This window comes from Chaetodon trifascialis, chromosome 17, assembly GCF_039877785.1.
Source record: "Chaetodon trifascialis isolate fChaTrf1 chromosome 17, fChaTrf1.hap1, whole genome shotgun sequence".
Lineage (NCBI taxonomy): Eukaryota > Metazoa > Chordata > Actinopteri > Chaetodontiformes > Chaetodontidae > Chaetodon > Chaetodon trifascialis.
This window is the reverse complement of record NC_092072.1, coordinates 12,572,961-12,591,145: the sequence shown is the minus strand read 5'-3', so window position 1 is coordinate 12,591,145 and position 18,185 is coordinate 12,572,961. Positions and strand designations below refer to the sequence as shown.

The following is an 18,185-nucleotide window of genomic DNA, read 5'->3' as shown; positions in this document are numbered from 1 at the left end:
CATCATATCGGGTGGCCTCACTGTGCCGCTTTCTGACACAAGTGCGTGCACGCATGCAAAGACACCCACGCACGCATGCCGGAACACAGCGTGGTGGACTGACTTGATTATACAAGCGGAGCAGCTCAACCTGACAGAGGAACAAGCACCAAAAAGGAAACACGAAAAGAATATAAAAGGCTTATTTGCCCATGTTGTATAAGCATGTTTCATCTTCCCACTCTCGCCTACCCTCACCCACACAGGTTAGATCCAATAGCTGGTGCCAGGCCTCTCCATCTTGCAACACAAACATCTCTGTGTGAAGGAATATTGCAGTGGAGTTCTTTTTCATAATCTCTTCCCTCTACACCCACACATGCACATAGTGAGGGGGTGAGAGGGAGACGGGGGTAAAAAGGGGAGCTGGTAGAAGAAAATGAAAAGAGAAGAGGTGAGGGGGGCGGTGAGGAAGAGAGAGAGAAGTGCTCATGAGAGCCAGGAGGTAGTTGTTATAGTAACTGAGTCTCTATACCTGTCAATCAGAGCTATTTCAGGCATCTCGCCTCTATGGGAAAAAAAAGCGAAAAACGTACATACAGGGCCAGAGAGCTGTTTTGCTGAGGGAAAATTATCAACCAACGCACATGCACTGATACTGGCAACTTGTAAGCTGTTAGACTGATCAAATTAACACCGTAAATGAGATTTCAGCACTCCGTCATTCTTACTTTTTCAAGATTCTCACATTTCTTCCTCACTTTATGAAATGAAGTCGAAAAGCAAGACGACAGCCACGGCATCTGAGCACTGTGCTGCACCAAAGGAGGATTATCGCAGATTTTTTATTATTTTTTTTAATTACACCACAATGAAATCACTAGAAACAGGCCTGTGCTTCATACCCTTGTTAGTCTGATGCACCTTGATCAGTTCTGTCTGAAGTCAAGCACCCCCTCACCCACACCACCCATCATGTTTCTCATTTGTTCCAGTTGATTTTGAACTGGATGATATTTAACAGCATCACTTAATACAATTGGATATAATTTCAATATTTCATACACCTGAGCTGCCAGTGTTTGGTCGGTTGTGTATTGTTATGGTGGCACACTTAGAGTGGCAGAAGCTGGATGTTTCCATCGTGTATCCATTACTGTTAGCTATATATTATAGCCCTGATTTAACCAATAATTAGCGATTTATTTCATCCATTTATCCAAAACTTTTTCTCTGACCAGTTAGCTAAAAGTAACGGATCCATTATTTTTATGTATTTCAACCATTTTGTCCAGTAGGTTTAGAATTTTTCCATCCATCCATTATCTATACCGCCTATCCCTTTCGGGGTTGCGGGGGGCTGGAGCCTATCCCAGCTACAATGGGCGAGAGGCGGGGTACACCCTGAACCGGTCGCCAGCCGATTGCAGGGCCACATGAAAGGACAAACAAACATTCACACTCACACCTACGGACAATTTAGAGTCATCAATTAACCTAATGAGCATGTTTTTGGTCTGTGGGAGGAAGCCGGAGTACCCGGAAAGAACACGGGAAGAACATGCAAACTTCACACAGAAAGGCCCTGCCTGACCCGGGGATCGAACCGGCAACCTTCTTGCTGTGAGGCACCCGCACTACCTGCTGCGCCACCGTGCAGCCCGTTTAGAATTTTTACCATTACTAATTTACTTTTAGCTATCCTGACCATTTATTCTTTACCTTTAGCTGTTGCTACTTTTAGCTTGCTAGGTTAACTGATTTGACTGTTTGTCGATTACTTTTAGCGAGCTACTTCAATTGTTATACATTTATTACTTTTAGCCCACACTTTCAGCCATTTATCCATTACTTTAACTAACATTATTTCAACCTTTATTTTTAGCTCACTACTGGTAAACTGTTCCAGCCATTCAATTGCTTACTTTTAAATATTTCAGGTTTAGGGTTAGGGTCCATTAACACATTGTTTTGCACTGCTGTGATTTTCTATGTTTCATCATCTTGCCATTACATCTGTGCAATATTACACATTTTCTTCAATATTAAATATTTATCTTTTTTGCATTAAGTCTATGCATATACATATTTTTCTTTTTATATACTGTGTTACATATATTTTGTAAAAACACTGGACTTAAACCATGCGCAATTATTTTTAGTTAGCCATTTCAACGATTTATCTTATCTTAGACTTCTTAGCTTTCTTGCTAACTAGCGTTCATACACTCAGTCATAGCACCTTGCAATCAGGTGATAAAAGGTGAGTCAAAGCGTCACTATATGTTTTAATCCTTCCATTTCTGGTTTAAATTAGGTGATCTACAGTTACTCCACATCTTTACATGCACCCTCCTGGCAAATGCGGATGTAGAATCATGGTATGAGAGAATGTTTCCTTAATCTGTGTAATTATCAACTTCATAGCCAGAGAAAACACTTGATTCAGCCCTATTGCAGACAAAAACATGGTGAGGAGGAGCGAAAAGCAAGGAGAGAAAAGTGGGGGAGTAAGAATAGTGTGAGCACCAATATGGCTGAGTGCTGAGTTTGGGAGCCATTAGGCAGAAGGTAATTAATACCTGTCACCGCAGTGCTCTGTTCGCTGCCTTTATTCTGTTTCAGACCAATTAAAATATGACACTCCTCTGGTGGAGAACGTCTTGTTAAAATTAAGCGCCTGAGACGCACAGACACCTTTGATAAACACATCCAGAGCTACAATTGGCTTTGGCAGCAACGGCATGCTGTATAGATAGATGGAGGGGGAGGGAGAGACACATGGCTGTGTGTGTGTGTGTGTGTGTGTGTGTGTGTGTGTGTGTGTGTGTTGTGTCACTCCCAGTAAGAGATGTGAGCTGTTAGATCTGATTAAAAGTGCATATCCTTCCTTGTGAGTTTCACTCTCAAGCACACACATGCTCACTGTAGACTGACGTGATGTTATGAGACATTTATGAGCCAAGAGATACTGACCAGTGAAGACAACTCAGTGCCAACGATTTGCGGCTTGGACAGCAAGGACAGACGAATGGTAAGCAAAAACAGACGAGCCAGGGGAGAGGGGGAAAAAAATGGAGGCGAGAGCAGCTGAGGATATAAAAAGACAGGTGGTATTACAAAAAAAAAAAGCTTAGCAGCAAAGGAAAAATATGATGAAGAGAGTCTGATAGGAAGGAAAACAAAGGATGGGAGAGCGCTTGGGGAAAATGAAGTGAAATATGGTGTTTTTTTTTTTTTTTAAAGAGTTGAGCTGAGAGGAACTCGAGAAGACAGATTAGATGGAAAGAAGAGAGGGGAAAATGGAGAGAAGTAGAGTGATGGATGCAGGCAGGGGACCAGCAGCTCTCTGCCAACATCTCCATGCATCCTTCCAGACATCACACTGCGCTGCCATCTGCCTCCCTGCCACACACACACACACACACACACACACACACACACACACACACACACACACACACACACACACACACACACACACACACACACACACACACACACACACACACACACACACACACACACACACACACAGGGAGGAGATATGTGAAATCATTAGCGTCTCCTGACACTGAATAAATATCTGGGGATGAAATCTGTCTGTGGAGAAATCACCTGCGGGGAAATATGATTGGATGAGATCACGACCTCACTGGAACGTAATTTGCATGTCATCTAAATGGGATCTGCCCCCAGTGCTTGGGAGGTCAAAAGGCGTCCGATTAGTCGGATGGCGCAACTCACTCCCTGATTGGCTGAAAGGAGCAACAATGGCGAGTGAACTGCTGCTCGGCAGCTGCTCCCTGTGTGAGCTGCAGGACTGCCCTCTTCTGGCTGCTCTACAAATCTCCAGTTTGACAAACGCAAGGCACAATCAGGACGTCCAACATTTGAAGACAGACAAATTCTGGCTGGCAGTTGTTTTTAATCACATTAGAGCTGAGGAATAAAAATAAACACAAAGAGCATGAGAGTGCAGCACACAGAGTGTCTCGGTTAACCACGTACAGAGTCTTATTTATACATATATTTATATAATAGAATCATTTCTCCCACTTGTACAGCCTCTGATTGTAACACAGAAATATACCAACATTCCCTGGGTGAGCGAGAGAGAAGAGAAAAAGAGCGAAAGAAAAAGAGCAGAACTCTCAACAGTCTTCATCTACATTAGAAAACCTACAGGCCATTCGTTTTTATAGGTTTGTACATCAGCGAGGCATCAGTATTCATTATAAAAATAGGAATATAGTTGATATAGAAGCACTGGGGTTGATTGAGTGGGTGGGGGAGCAAGGATGCGGCTGTGCCCTCTCGTCAGTGGCATGACTAGTAATGACCACCCATCTTCCCACCCAACACACACCCAAACCAGGAAACAACCTCAGATTCTGTGCGCCTCCATGAGTGTTGTACAGCAGTCCAGCCCAGACAAGGTCAGTTATCAGTGGAAACCAGTTAGGGTTTAAATTAAACCATTAGAAAATGAGTACATAAAAAATAACCTTACAGGCAGGAGGTGGGGTTAGTGCATCGGTGAGAGTTGGTAGTTTAGGAAAAGTGCCGTCAGACCTCAGAAAACATGAAAACAGAACCTAGAATGATCGAGAAAGGGAGGGTGAGATGAAAAGGAGAGAGGAATAAGATGGCAAAGTAATCAAAGGTCTCAGAGAGAAGTGCGAAGCAGCTGTGAGGTCGCCCTTCAGTTGGGATTTTTTAGCCGCTGTTAGTGAGAGAACAGAAAAAATAGTTGGGGGGTGGGGGGCTAATGGAGATGAAGTGTTATTGCTGGGGGTATTTTTTTATTTGGTGTTAACTGGTGAGAAGAGGAGAGTTATTGCTGAGGGTAGTAGGGCTGCTGCTGAGGGGGTTGCTGGGGGTAGCCAGGGTAGGGCTGTCCGGCAGGAGGGGCTGCTGGGTAGCCGCCCTGTCCTGGAGTGGCCTGGTAGGGCATGTAGGGCATGTTGGGCATGTTGTACTGGCCGTAAGCATACGGATTGTAGCCCATGGGCATCTGGAAGTACCTGCGAGGACAGAAAAAATAAGTGTGACAATGTCGAACTATTCTTTTGATTTATTGCAAGAATCTGAGGCATTGATGGCTCGAGGGGTTGTTTGATTTAGTTGCTTTTATCATGTAAATTTTAAGAGGAAGAAGGAGGATGAAATCACGTTCAGTAAATCCTGACATCAACACACTAAATAATGTGGATCAGCTTGTGCTGTGATGACTCACCCTGGATAGCCCTGGTAGCTGGGATAAGGTGGTCCCTGGGCCTGGGATGGTGGGGCCATAGGTGGTGGGTTGCTGGTGGGAGGGCCAGTTGGTGGTGCGTTGGTGGGAGTGGTGGATGCTGCCGGAGGCGTGAAGGTTGGTGGAGGAGGCCTGGCTGGGGGCTGGGGCTTCGCCTGGGGCTGCTGCTGGGCCTGTGGAGACTGCAGGTAGAGAGAGATCAATATGTACCCGTCATCCTCACATCTGCTGCGGTGGCATTCATTGTTGGGTTTTGTGAGGGGCTGCTTACAAAGACGGTCCTGGGTGCCGGGGTTGGGCCGCCAGCGGGGGCAGCTGGGGTGCTCTGATAGGCAGGGACGTTGAAGGACGGAGCACTGGGCTCTCGGGCGATGCTCTGCTGCAGCTCTCTGAAACAACAATTCAAACAGTGACTTTGCTGCAGTGTTTCCTTTGTATTCATGCATTTATGAACTCTTATCAACCCTAACCCACGGGGATATGTGACAATCATAATGAGAACAACAAGTATTCTTATATTAGCCTAGAGTGTTAAAAATCAATATCAGACTACACACTAAAAACAAAACCTGAAAGCCAATCAGACAGACAAAAAGCAGGAAAGCTCATACTTAAGCAGTTCATCCCGCTCGGTCTTGCGAGCGAAAACGATGTCGCTGCATTTGTTCTGGAACTTAAGCAGGATTTCTGTCAAGTCGTTGTAGAACTGATGAGGGAGAAACAAGAGGGGACAAAAATAAATCACCCAGCCTGCAAACCACCTTGATGCACAAAAAAAACAAAGCGAATAAAAGTAGAACGTTTCTGACATGACGTGCGTTCCTGCAGCGCAGCTCATCGCCGCCGAGGCACGTGCGTGCCGGCGTGTTGTGCTGACTGAGTACCTTGGTGCCTTCGCGCAAGTTGCTGCTGATCTCGACGTAGCTGTCATGGGCTGAAGCCAGCTTCTTCAGCACCTCCTCCCTCTGGTTGGCCTCCGTGTTGGACTGCTTCAGACTGCTGAACTCCTGGTGGGAAGTCTGGAAGAGGATCACAGGTTGAGAAGACGGATCACCGGTTGAGGAGGTTAAGCGCTGACAACTCTTGGAACACAAATATATTTATTCCCAGTGAACTATGAATTATTTCTTCACACACACAGACACAAAATGGCACTTTGCCATTCAGAGGGCGAACTGGGTTTCACTCACTTTTCAGACCTGTGTGTTCTGCTTGCATGTGTTTTTTTTTTGATGTAAGTACTTCTTTGATTCCAGTACAGAAGAGGGTCAAACATTACTGCTGCCTACAGAACACTCTGTGTTGACAGATGACCTGATCAAAACATCTTTTATTTCTAAATCACTATTTTGTTTCTGAAATACAACGATCAATCTCTCCAAACGCCGAGCGTCTCTGTGTACCTGAACTTGTCCCAGCAGCTCTTCCTGTGAGCGCAGGCTGGCCTGTACCCTCTGGTTGTAGGCGCCGTACAACTGGTCGAGCTGGGAGACCGACAACTGCTCCTCGTTGATGGCCCCGTCCTGGGCGAGCGCCGTCAGGAAGCAAGTTGACATGTCAAAGGTCACGCCCTTGATCTCTCCCTCCAGGGTCTCCCTCTCCTTCTTGATCTCGTCCAGCTGGCTGAGCTGGGAGCGCAGCACGTTCACGACCTGGGTGAAAGTGGAGAACAGGGACACTGTAAAAGCTGTGGAGTTGGACATGCATGCACATCTCCTCTTCTTCATTTCTTTCTACGCTACATGAACGCCTGACCTCTTGCCTTGACAATGACCGCAATATATATGTTTTCCACTTCATGAACATGAACGCAGTGTAGCCGTGGAGAGACACGCACTTCTTCCTCGCTCTTTCCAAGTTCTGCTTGCTTAGTTATTTAAGTTCCCCAGTGACACACGATGCAAAGTCAGCAAACAGAATGAAAAATGGAGCTACTGTGGGGAGGTGGGACAGGGCTATAAAGCACACAATGTCCACTGGGTGTTGTGTGCAGCAGCAGTCTGTGTACAGTACGCTGGATGTGTGTTTATGTGGCACACAAAATACCTCGAAAAACTAACCATAACCATAAAAAGTGACGTTTTACATCATCTGGCCATGCAGACAAAGATATAAAGACATCATTAGAGGTGGACAGACCTCGCTGCCCTGCAGTGTCTTGGTCGGGTTGGCGGATGGGATGGCAGCATTGAGCTCGTTCTCTGGTTTGCAAAGCAGGGTGATCATCTCACAGTGGGTGTTGTAGCGGTCCTTCACGACCTGGTCCGCCTGTACGGCCTTGTCCAAGATGTTGCGGAAGTTAGCTCCCTCTGGGGGAGAGAAGGGAGGGAGGGAGGTAAGGTTAGAGGGGACAAGAGAGAAGGAGGAGGGAAAGAGGAGGAGAGTAGGAGCATTGCCAACAGTGGATGACATGGAGACAAAAACAAGCTTAGATGACTTAACAAGAAGGACATGTTTTCAGTGTGTGTGTGTGTGTGTGTGTGTGTGTGTGTGTGTGTGTGTACCTGCACGGAGGGGCTTGTATAGGTCTCCAGAGGGGGTTCTGTTCCAGCGCTGGTTGAACTTGCCTCTCAGCTCATTGTCTGTCGTCTCTTCGTCGTCCAGCATCTTCAGAGACTGAAGACAGCACACAAACATTAGATCTCAGATGATTCCACTTTCATGGTGAATTTGTGAGTCGAGTGCAAGTGCGATCTGATTTTCAGAACACGGAGTATAATGACCGGAATTACCAATTACTTTTACCGAATGTGTTCAGTTTTCTTTTGTTCGACTCAAATGATTGTTTCAGCATTTTCATTTTCACTTACGGATCTTTTTTACAACACAACTGTCTACTTTTTTGGGGGGAAACGGGGACATTTTGGTGCAGACTTTTCAATTCTGCCAACAAACTTGGAAGCAGTTTGTGTTTTATGTTTTTACTCCCGTCTGTTTATTTGTTTGTCAGCAAGATGTCTAAAAAAACGGGTTGGCTGAAGTTGGGGTACAGACAGTCCTTGGCCAAAAGATCAGTGGATTAGATTTCAGTGATGATCCTGATCTGGGATTTCCGCCATAAGGGATTTTTTTTGTTTTAGTTTCATGTGTTCTTCTGGTAATGGTGGAAGGAAAGTCCAACCCTCAGGACGCCCAAATCAGCTGCTAAACAGCACTTCATTCATATGCTACTTGACAAACAAGCTGTTATGAAGGCTGTAGTTCTGAAAGCGTCCTCTTTACTTTTTAAACTGAGTCATGGTTATGCTTCAGACAGAGGTCAGATCACTGGTTATAGGATCTACAAAGTGCAGTATCATATGTATAATTCAGCGCGTTTGTGTGTGTGCCCAACCTCGTCCAGGATCTCTCTGTTGCGGGTCAGAAGCTCAGGCAGGTCTCTGATTAGCTGCTCGATGCTCTGCAGTCCTCCCTGCTGAACGATGGACCGGGACTTCTCAGCAATGGATTGTGGGATGGAGTCTCCTGACAGATCCTCCAGAGCAGCTGGGAGGTTTAGAGATGCCAAAACCCTAATGGGCAGTTACACATCATCTGTCAGCTGTTATGGTCTGCAAACATATACTTGTGCCTCGTCACCATGACAATTATAGATTCTGAGTCTCATCATGTTGGAAAATAAACAAAGTTATGTAACTATATTTCAAAAGATGAAGTAGAGCAAAGACTATTTTACTCTTACTAAAATTGCTAACCTCTTAGTAGCATCATCACATAGTGTGATATAAGTATGTACCTGCTATTAAGGGCACAACAACAAAAACACAAGTGCTTGCAATGGACACTTTAATGGTGCCGAGCACATTATTATCTTATGAATTTTTAATAAATCCATCCATGCACGGAGACGCAAGTACTCACGGACATGTTCATGGGAAGACAATCTGAGTGGGGTCGTACATATAGACAGAGGACAGCATACCCGTTGCAGAGGTTGGTGGCCTCCCTCATCGTTCCCACCAGTCTGTTAACAGTCTCAGCCTTCCTCTGGCTGTAAATGGTCATGGACTGCTGCACCGCCATGGGGACCATCTTCTCAAACAAATCTGAAGAGAAAGGAACAACGAAAACAACTAATTAAACAACCAGAAAATCAAAAACAAACCAGGCAGAGCCTGTCTGAAGTTATATGGTTTATGTGCTGCAATGAGAGACGTCTAACTCTTGACAAGTAAGTGAATAAGATACTTGGCTTTTTGTCTTGACAGTAAGAACCATTTTGAGCGGGAGTCGGTCTCACCTGTGAACTTCTGGCTGAGTGGAGGCGTGATGGCGGTGGCTCTGACCAGCGCTGCCTTGCCGATGTGCTCCAGATCCTTGACCTCAGGCACGCGGTCGTGGTAGATAAAGTCATTGTCTTTTTTGGCTGCAGCGAGGGCTCGGTTGATCTTGTCACTCAGGTCCTTAACGCTCACGTATTCGTCGTAGCGAGACGCCACCGTCTTCACCAGCTCTGCTGCGTGCTGGAGGGATGATGAGAGGAGAGAGGATGGAGGCAAATATTTGCTTCATGAATGTTTTCTGGTTTTGATGTGGAACTTCAAGGCATGTGTGTCTAATGTGTGTCCAGTTTTTGAAGACTGATAATGAATGAGTAGCCACATTATTTCAAGATGTGACGGATGAATTACTGAGAGAGTCTGAGTGACAGAACGAGACAAAACCTTAAAGTCACATGAAAGCTGTGTACCTGCAGGCGAGCGATCTCCTCTCCAAAGCGTTTCTTCTGCTTGGCCAGGACGCTCTGGTGCAGCTCAGCGTTGGCTTGCATGATGCAGTGCTTGGCCGCCAGCACCGGCAGCACTTCCTGAAAATAAAAATACTGACCAGGGAGAGGCAACCACAGAGCAACACGCAGGCATGCAAACAGATATGTGCACGCACACACGCACGCACGATGGCAAGGCAAACCACAAAATGGCAGACGCACACCAGCGAGGTCAAATCACGTGTGACAACACAGAAGCCAATCACAAACAGGCACAAGCAGTCAGAGGTGTGCGAACACAACACAAGCACGCACGCGCACACACACACACAATCAGTGCCAATGCCACCACCACGAGGGATGCAGAAAGAAAGGAAGACAACGAGAGAGAAAAAAGAAAAGGCCATGAGTGTTTAACCTTTCAGCAAACGCTGCTACACCTTCATCAAACATCCCATAGCCGTGTGTGTGTCTGTGTGTGTGTTTGATTTCATGAATTCAGGGAGAACATAGACACTGCTTTTTACAAACGGATCAATTTCTCTGGCCGGTGTTCAAACAGATTGACATCTTCATTCGAAAGGATTTAAAAACCACAAGCTAACGTGTGTCGAGCTGCACCAGCTGTCAGGAAATCATCTCTAATGCTGCGCATAAAGTCCTTCCGAAGGAATGAGTGACTACTAGCTCGTTTCGAACTGCTGATTTTCTAAATCAGGTAGCAAAGTTAAATTTTAAGGAATGTTTTAGGGAGAAGAGACCCCAGAAAGGTTAATCGGCTACGAGGAAAAATCTTTAGCACTGTTCAATTGAAGGCCATCAACTGCGCTCAATGTAGCATCACAAGCTACAGCATGTTTTATGTCTGTTTGTTGTGTTTTGCTACGTTTTTGTGATGCTATCTTGTTCTTTTTGCTGTCTATCTTGAATGGGACTCCCTGACAGAAGAGATATGCCTCAGTGTGTGTGTGTGTGTGTGTGTGTGTGAGTCACAGTGTTAGACAGACAGTATTGCTCCAGATGCCCGTGATTAGATGGTAAGAAACCAATCAGAATGAAAACAAGTCAAACTGCAGCTCAGTAGTAACCAACCAGAGTGAAAACAGGATGGAAACGGACCAATGAGAACAGAGAGAGGTTGGACAGTCCCGCAACCTGAGTACCACTCTTCAAGTCTTGTTTTCAGGAAATACACACATACAAAACAATACACACAATCAGACAGACAGTACACACGCCAAACCATACAGAATCCAAACTGTGTGCATCTCCAACACACTGAACACTGACTGTGGACGTGTTTGTTACGGCCTCCCTTCAAAGCCGAGCAGTGGTTTTAGGTTAGTGCGCGTCCTTCACATACCTTAGGAAGGTTGTCTTTGTACTGGCACTGCTTGAAGGCATCGCCGTAGAAATCTGCTGCCTGATTGGCCAGCTTCGCGATGACAGCATCTTTCATCTTATCTATTGGGAACGAGACACTTTTATTTAACAAAATACACTCAAGATAAGATGTTCATGAAAAGAATAAATCACAAGTTGATCAGACCGTTTGTGAACTGGTTACTGACACTTGGTCATATGAACGATCACGCCAGCTGCAGTCTCTCGTGCATGACGTTCATTTCACAACAGCGTTTCTACATCCCCCTGAAGAATAGCCCATTACATCCCATAAAGTAGAACAACTAATTTACAACAAAAACTACCCCTCTCAACAGAAAATGCAGGATTTTTTTATTAGAACTCATTTCATTATGCAACCTTGAAAAGTGCTAAAAAACTCTAGTCAGGGACTCTGTGGACAGAACTGGGACAGAGGCTGCGTGCAACCTGCGTCAAAACTGCCTGCTGCCACTGCTAGAGATAAATCTTCAGGCAAAAAATATCATGAGTGTGTAATTAAAGATGCTGGTTATCAAGTGCAATTTCTCTGCTTCCTTTATGTGGGTGACTGGTAAATCTGTGACAGCATAAACTTGTCACTGAGGCTAAGTCGTGGTCTGTGTCTGTGTTGCTCTTCTCCGGGGCATCGACATGAGAGAAGCCGAGATAAATCAGCAGATTATGATGGAACAGCCTTGAAGTGAAGATAATTTGTGTGTCTGCTGTGTCTGTGCTTTGGTACCTGAGGTGGCTTTGAGGAAGATGACCTCCTGGGCCTGGGCCAGCATGATGAGGCTCAGGGTGCCCACAGTCTCGGGGGAGATGTCCATGGTGGGCTCCCTGTTCAGAGCTGACAGCACTGTGTCCTTGATGTGGCCAAACGCTCCGCTGGCCAGCTGGATAGTGAGACAGATAAAGAGTGAAAGAGATCAGACATTACCGCCATGACTGAAATTCACATAACCTGATTTGCTTGTAATTCTAAGGCAGTTTCAGCTGTTTAAATTCCTTCAGGCCTCTTAACACTCACGCCTGAGCCACAAGTTTATTTTGACAAGTAAAACGTCAAAATTAACAGGAAATGATCTCGTGTTGCAACTTGCACGTTATTAATTGGATGAAACAGGTCCCAGGTCTACTTTGCATCTCTGCAGTGAGAAATTCATTTGTCAATGGCAATAATTTCTGACAAGTGACACAAAATGAATGCTGATGCATGTGACTAGTCTTAACACGCACAGAGTGAAACTAATTTTCTTGTTTGTTTGGGTCAAATCAATCCTAAATGAGTATGACTTAGAAAACACAAGAAGTCTAACTGTTGTCATTTTATAAGATCCCTTAAATCAAGCTGAACATGTTACGATGTACTGTAACTGAGTGGCAGTACGCCCACCTGATAGTATTTGGCTGCTGCCTTCAGCCCCTCGTCGTTGTCCAGGTTCTGCTCTGAGGCGATCTGACTGGCCAGCGCTGCTGCGTTGAACAACACGCATGTCTTCTCGTAGCCCAAACTGGCCAAAGCTGCAATACACAAAAACCAACATTCCAGAATAATCGTCAGGCGGCCTTTTTGTTGTCCCCTTTGATGTGAATCTTAACAGCATTCTGCTTCTTTTCAGGGACAACTTGAACGGCAGAATTACTCACTTCCAGACAGATTACACAGAGGACACAGTGACATCTACCTTTCATCCTTTGGATACCTTGAAAGGCTTTGACTGCTCTCATTTATTGACACTTGCTTTTTGTGTGGTTGGCGTTTTCTCCCAACACCAACACTTTCTACGGCTTCATTCTACATTTGTCTCGCCTGGACTACACTGGAAAGAATCCCACAGTCATGAGCTCAAACAATTCAGCACAGAGGACAAAAGATTCAAGCGTGACCAGAAGAAATGTGAAGAACTCAACAACGAGCAGTCTTAAGAATCTTGGGATTTTTGGCTCTCTCATTGATCTTTTCATTTCACATGGGCTCTCTGAATGTTTTTTTGTTGTTGTTGTTAGCACCTGTTTGATCCTGGTGCACATTTGGCGTTACACATACCTGCGTCAGGTCTTTTTCTATCTTACACACATACTTCAGTGGCAAACCTTTTCTCAAGCCCTACAGGACAGCTTGTCAGGCCTGTTTCTGGATGTGACGTAAAAGAGAAATCAATTTAGCGTTAGAGAGCTTTGCTTCTCATTGGCTGTGCATGTGACAGACAGAGCCAGATAGACACGGACAGGCAGATGGATAAAGAGCTAGAAGGACAGATATGTACCCTGAGGACAAAGTCCTTCATTGGCTTTAACTCTTCTTCATGTCCTTTCCTTCTTCTGTAGCTAACTGCATGTGTGAACAGTACACAATTACACGCACCGACATTTTTCCACTGAAGCAAATGAACTTAATAAGAGGTTGCACTTACCGAGCTTGACTGAGCCACCGAACAGGGATCCTTTATCAAAGGCGTCCTTCCATGTGAAGGTTAAGCAGAGCTGGGGAAACAGACACACTTTATGTTCAGACTCTTCTGTTCAGGAACTAACCCACAGCCATGTGTACCGTCCAATCAATTACCTGGTTTTCAGAGAAGGGGAACTTGGGCTCGACAGCACACAGTTGGTCATAGTATCTGTAGAGAGAAAGAAATGGCAGGGTTAAAACCATGTTTTCTCATGTGTCTGAATGCAAACATACCTGCTGTAATTGTTTTCAACAGGTTATATGATGTCACTGATTAATTTCAGAAAGAGATGAGGCCACAGAGGATCATAACCGAGAAACTCAGTGAAGCAGTTGTGGTTAACATGACATAACTGCTGAGCTGTTTTCTGAGGAAGATCTGCCATTTCAGAGACGCTTGACAATGAGTCAGGAAAAAAACATCAGGCCAGGCAAGCACACTGCAGTGCGCGCACACACACGCGCACACACACACACACACACACACACACACACACACACACACACACACACACACACACACACACACACACACACACTTTGTCCTATCAGTGTCTGTGCCTATGATATGAACAGTCTATTATTAGGAATGACAACATGCACGCAGGCCAGTAAGGGAATCCCCTATTACCAGTTTATCCAGCCTGCTTTTCCAGTGCCAGGAAAGACTGCAGTGCAACATGCGCATACATAAACAAACACTGGGTTTATATATGGAACGACCGACATAAAGACTTTGTTGTCCTAAAGTTTCCCATTCAGAAACACCAGGACACACGTGCACAGAGGAAAGCTGAGAAGAGGTGCGCCTCCTCGGTAACTAAAGAGTAAAAGAAACTGCCCGAGACAAAACAATGGTTGCCATGGTGACACAATAGCTGTGTCTGCAGCTTTGAAAGGGATAGGGCCTGTAGCCCTGGATACCTGGCACATGGCTAACAGGCGACAAGTGCAGAGAGCAAAGGAGCGACAATGCTAGCAGCTAGCAATGGCAGCCCATGCTAGCCTCCACCTCATTGCTAATGTATCTATGAACCCACAGGCACTACATCTCACACACACCAAGCATTCCAAAATATCTACACATTGGCAAGATAGTGATATTTAAAAATACAGTGTCTTATACACTATTGATATAAAGTGAGGATGTGACAATTTGCCTCCAATATAAACCGTGACACCTAATCTCGGCAGTCGTGACACGGACCACTAATTCCTGACGTAAAGCATTACAAAGTCACGTGAGTAAAAACATCCTATCGTACAAAATCTAAGTAAATGTTTTGCATTACTCCAGTTTAGCTACACTCCACCCGTTGGCTAACACTTAGCACCTAGAGCTGATAACTCTTTAATATCTAAAGAGCCTAATCTTGGCACTTGCAAGACAATGCCACTTAGCACTGCAGCGAGAAGGTAGTTGGAGAAAAATAGAAGCCCTGCACTCTGCAAGGGCATACCTGGCTACTCACATAATCTGGGCAAACCCTGCGCACGATATAACTCATGAGTCATTGAGAACAAAGACTGAATGAGAGAGGGCAAAGTCTGCATCTATAGGTCACCTATGAATTGTGTATGTTGGTTAATACTAAACCACACAACAATGGTAAGGTTTTCATACATATCAAGGGGAAGGAACTCATTCAACACCTCTGTGGCCTTCTCCGTCAGGTCTCACTCATTAAGCAAGTCTGTATAATTACATAAGAGCAAGCAGTCGGGCGGGCTAAATGGAGCATGATACACAGAGGAAGTTCCTTTAACAAACAGAAATCCTATTTCCGTCACAGTTCCTTACTGCACAATGGTTGGCACTGACCCTATTTTGTTCTTTACATAATGAGCATGTAGAGTAAAGATGTCCTATGTTTTATACATCCAAAGCAGCTATTTAAGATTAAAATAAACTGGTAGAGTATATAAAGGCCTTCATGCGTTCTCTTGCTTCTGACTCTCCTACACTCACAGCTGTTCAGCTTTATCATTTTGATCTCTGTTTGCTGATATGGAAAGCTGTGGTTCTTGTTCCCAGCCACCCTGGATGCCTGATCATGTGGCCATCAGTGGACTGAAGGCCTCAGCTGTATGTGGGCCTGAATGTGAAAGACATCTGTCAGGACAGCTGGCTGAACTTGGATTTTCTCAGTGGTGCTGGACACATAGGTAATGTAGCTATAGCTAAAGGTGCCCATGAGTTTGATTATGTGTGAATTGATTTGAAGGCTGCTGATTTTCTGGGTCTATCAATAAGTACTGTTAGTAGCTGTGACTTGTGTTAATGTCATTTCACCAAACTTAGGAAGGGGATGAAACAGTTGATGATCATCCTTATAAAAATTGGCAGGTGGCTTCGGTTGATTGATGATATACTCCAAATTTTATGTTATGCTGTCTATGATGTTAACATGCTTCAGTGTGTGTTCTGTATTTCATCTCAGGTTCAATAAAGTTTGCGTTGAACGGTGAAGCTAAATCTAATGCTAAGGTAACTGAACGGTTTTCATTGGATCGTTTCGATGAGCCATGGCTTAAGATCATATCTAGCTCGGCTTATGTGGCTAATTTCAGTTTTATAACGATATGACAGTTCGGTTAAACAAGTTGACGAGTCCAGTCTGTATTAGCCTTTCAAGGAAACTTGGCATGAATAGCATATGAGTCAGTTATTATGGTGAGAAATCCCTCCTAGCAACTTTAGCTACCAGGTTAGCAACTAAAAGCTAACACATCTGGGTGCGGCAATGACCGGGCTAACTCACCACCACAGGTAAGAAGGTTAATCTAGGCATTAGTAATACGGTAGTTAGTTTAGGTGCGTTATAAAGGAGGACTTTCTACCTGAGCAGAATCTCCAGTGAGCTCTCATGTTTGTCCAGCGGCCTTCCCAGCGCGTTCCTGCGGAGCTTGTTCAACTCCTCCACGGCACGGATATACTCCCCCTGCTCCTCGCCCGCTGGGTATGTAGCTGTTACAAATTTCGACAGCGGTTTCACCAGATCCACTTCAGAGGACTTCTTTAACGGGACTGAAATAAACGTTGCCATTTCGGCCCGTAAAGCAGTGTATTAAATCAGAAAAACAGAGACGAGTAGCGACCAACGAACACAAACAACAGCGAGCAACCCACTTCCTGGATTCTGACAGGGGACGTCAAATTACGTCATCGGGAACGCACTGGCGCACCGCGCAGAATCAGTATCGTTTTAATGAAAAAGGACGAGACGGCAAGAAAATTAGCTTCATCGGCTCACAGCCAGCGTCTGCTATTTCCGCCACAGGACACCATGGCCGGATTAACCTACTAGGGGTCCCAAGGGCTTACATTAGCTGGTGGGCCCCAATATACCCACTGTTTCCCCCTATCTTTGTGTTATGTGTACAGTATTCCCATGCAAGAATATTACCCGGCTCCTGGTTTGGCGTGAGGTGATCTGACTGAACACAAATTATTTAGCAATATGCCCCATATAAGCAAAATATTCCCCTGTAGAGGCCAAAAAAAGTTCGAATTAAACAGATAAATGCCTGTAATGCCTCAAATTAATAAATATAGACAATATACAACCATGAAAATGTGAAGCAGCTTAGAATAATTATTTAAAACGTGTGCTTATTACCACAACATGCTATTTCATCCTGCTTAGTTTTACAATATGCTTATTGAACATCATTTTTGAATAAATTTCATTAGTTGTTTAAAAATGACAGAGCCAGGTACACTGTGTAATGAAGGTGGTTAATCCTCTTAAAAGGACACACCTAAATCAGCAGCTCATTGGTATTACAGGTTAAATAATTAGTTCAATTGAGATCCACTGTGTGTAGTCAAGAGGCTGTAATTGATTGTCCTATACACCTGTATTGGGAAGGTCCCATGTTTGTAACATGTATCTACTGAATACTGATGTGGGGGAGGGGGCTGAAGGGGCTGAATTGTAATATTTAAGGTCCTGTATGGCCTTATCATGTCAGTTTATATTGTGCTTTAGTGGTGCATATTCCTGTATTCCCAAAGTTAATTTTTTTTTTTTTTTTTTTAAAGAATCAAATTACCATAAGCCAGCTGCTACACAATGAATGGGACTTTGGGAGCCCAACTGGAAATCAAGAAGTGTTGACTGTGTGTGTTCAACATGTGTACAATAACAGTAGTTATGACTATTACACCAAATGGATGTTGAAAAAGGCTCTAATGCAAAAGCAACTGGGTGATCTGTACAAGAACACACACTAATTGACATCCTCTGAGACTTACAGGTGCAAACAAGCAGCTGTTTTCAGTCCACCAGGGTGCAGATAAATGCTAGTTTTCTCCTGACTGGTAATTGTTCACTACATTCACTCTACGTCCCAGATGTGATTCAGCCTCTGACACAATGGCTACAGGGAATATTAGC

The 18,185-nt window shown here is 44.7% G+C and overlaps 1 protein-coding gene across 2 annotated transcripts; it reads right to left on the bottom strand.

The window, feature by feature from the left end:
* Positions 1-3,891: 3,891 nt before the first annotated feature.
* pdcd6ip (programmed cell death 6 interacting protein) lies at positions 3,892-17,050 on the bottom strand. 2 transcript variants are annotated; one of them, XM_070984202.1, is made up of 18 exons: positions 16,627-17,050; positions 13,900-13,954; positions 13,748-13,817; positions 12,727-12,854; positions 12,073-12,226; positions 11,308-11,408; positions 9,927-10,058; positions 9,477-9,699; positions 9,159-9,282; positions 8,571-8,748; positions 7,741-7,852; positions 7,376-7,545; positions 6,640-6,888; positions 6,121-6,255; positions 5,848-5,942; positions 5,508-5,625; positions 5,219-5,418; positions 3,892-5,006 (listed from the first exon to the last, which is right to left on the bottom strand). In XM_070984202.1, exons 1-18 carry the CDS (start codon positions 16,830-16,832, stop codon positions 4,817-4,819), a joined length of 2,640 nt encoding a protein of 879 aa, XP_070840303.1. In that variant the 5' UTR covers positions 16,833-17,050; the 3' UTR covers positions 3,892-4,816. The 2 variants fall into 2 exon arrangements, with proteins under 2 accessions (XP_070840303.1, XP_070840304.1); XM_070984203.1 differs by having other exon boundaries at positions 9,927-10,043; positions 16,627-16,930.
* Positions 17,051-18,185: the final 1,135 nt, after the last annotated feature.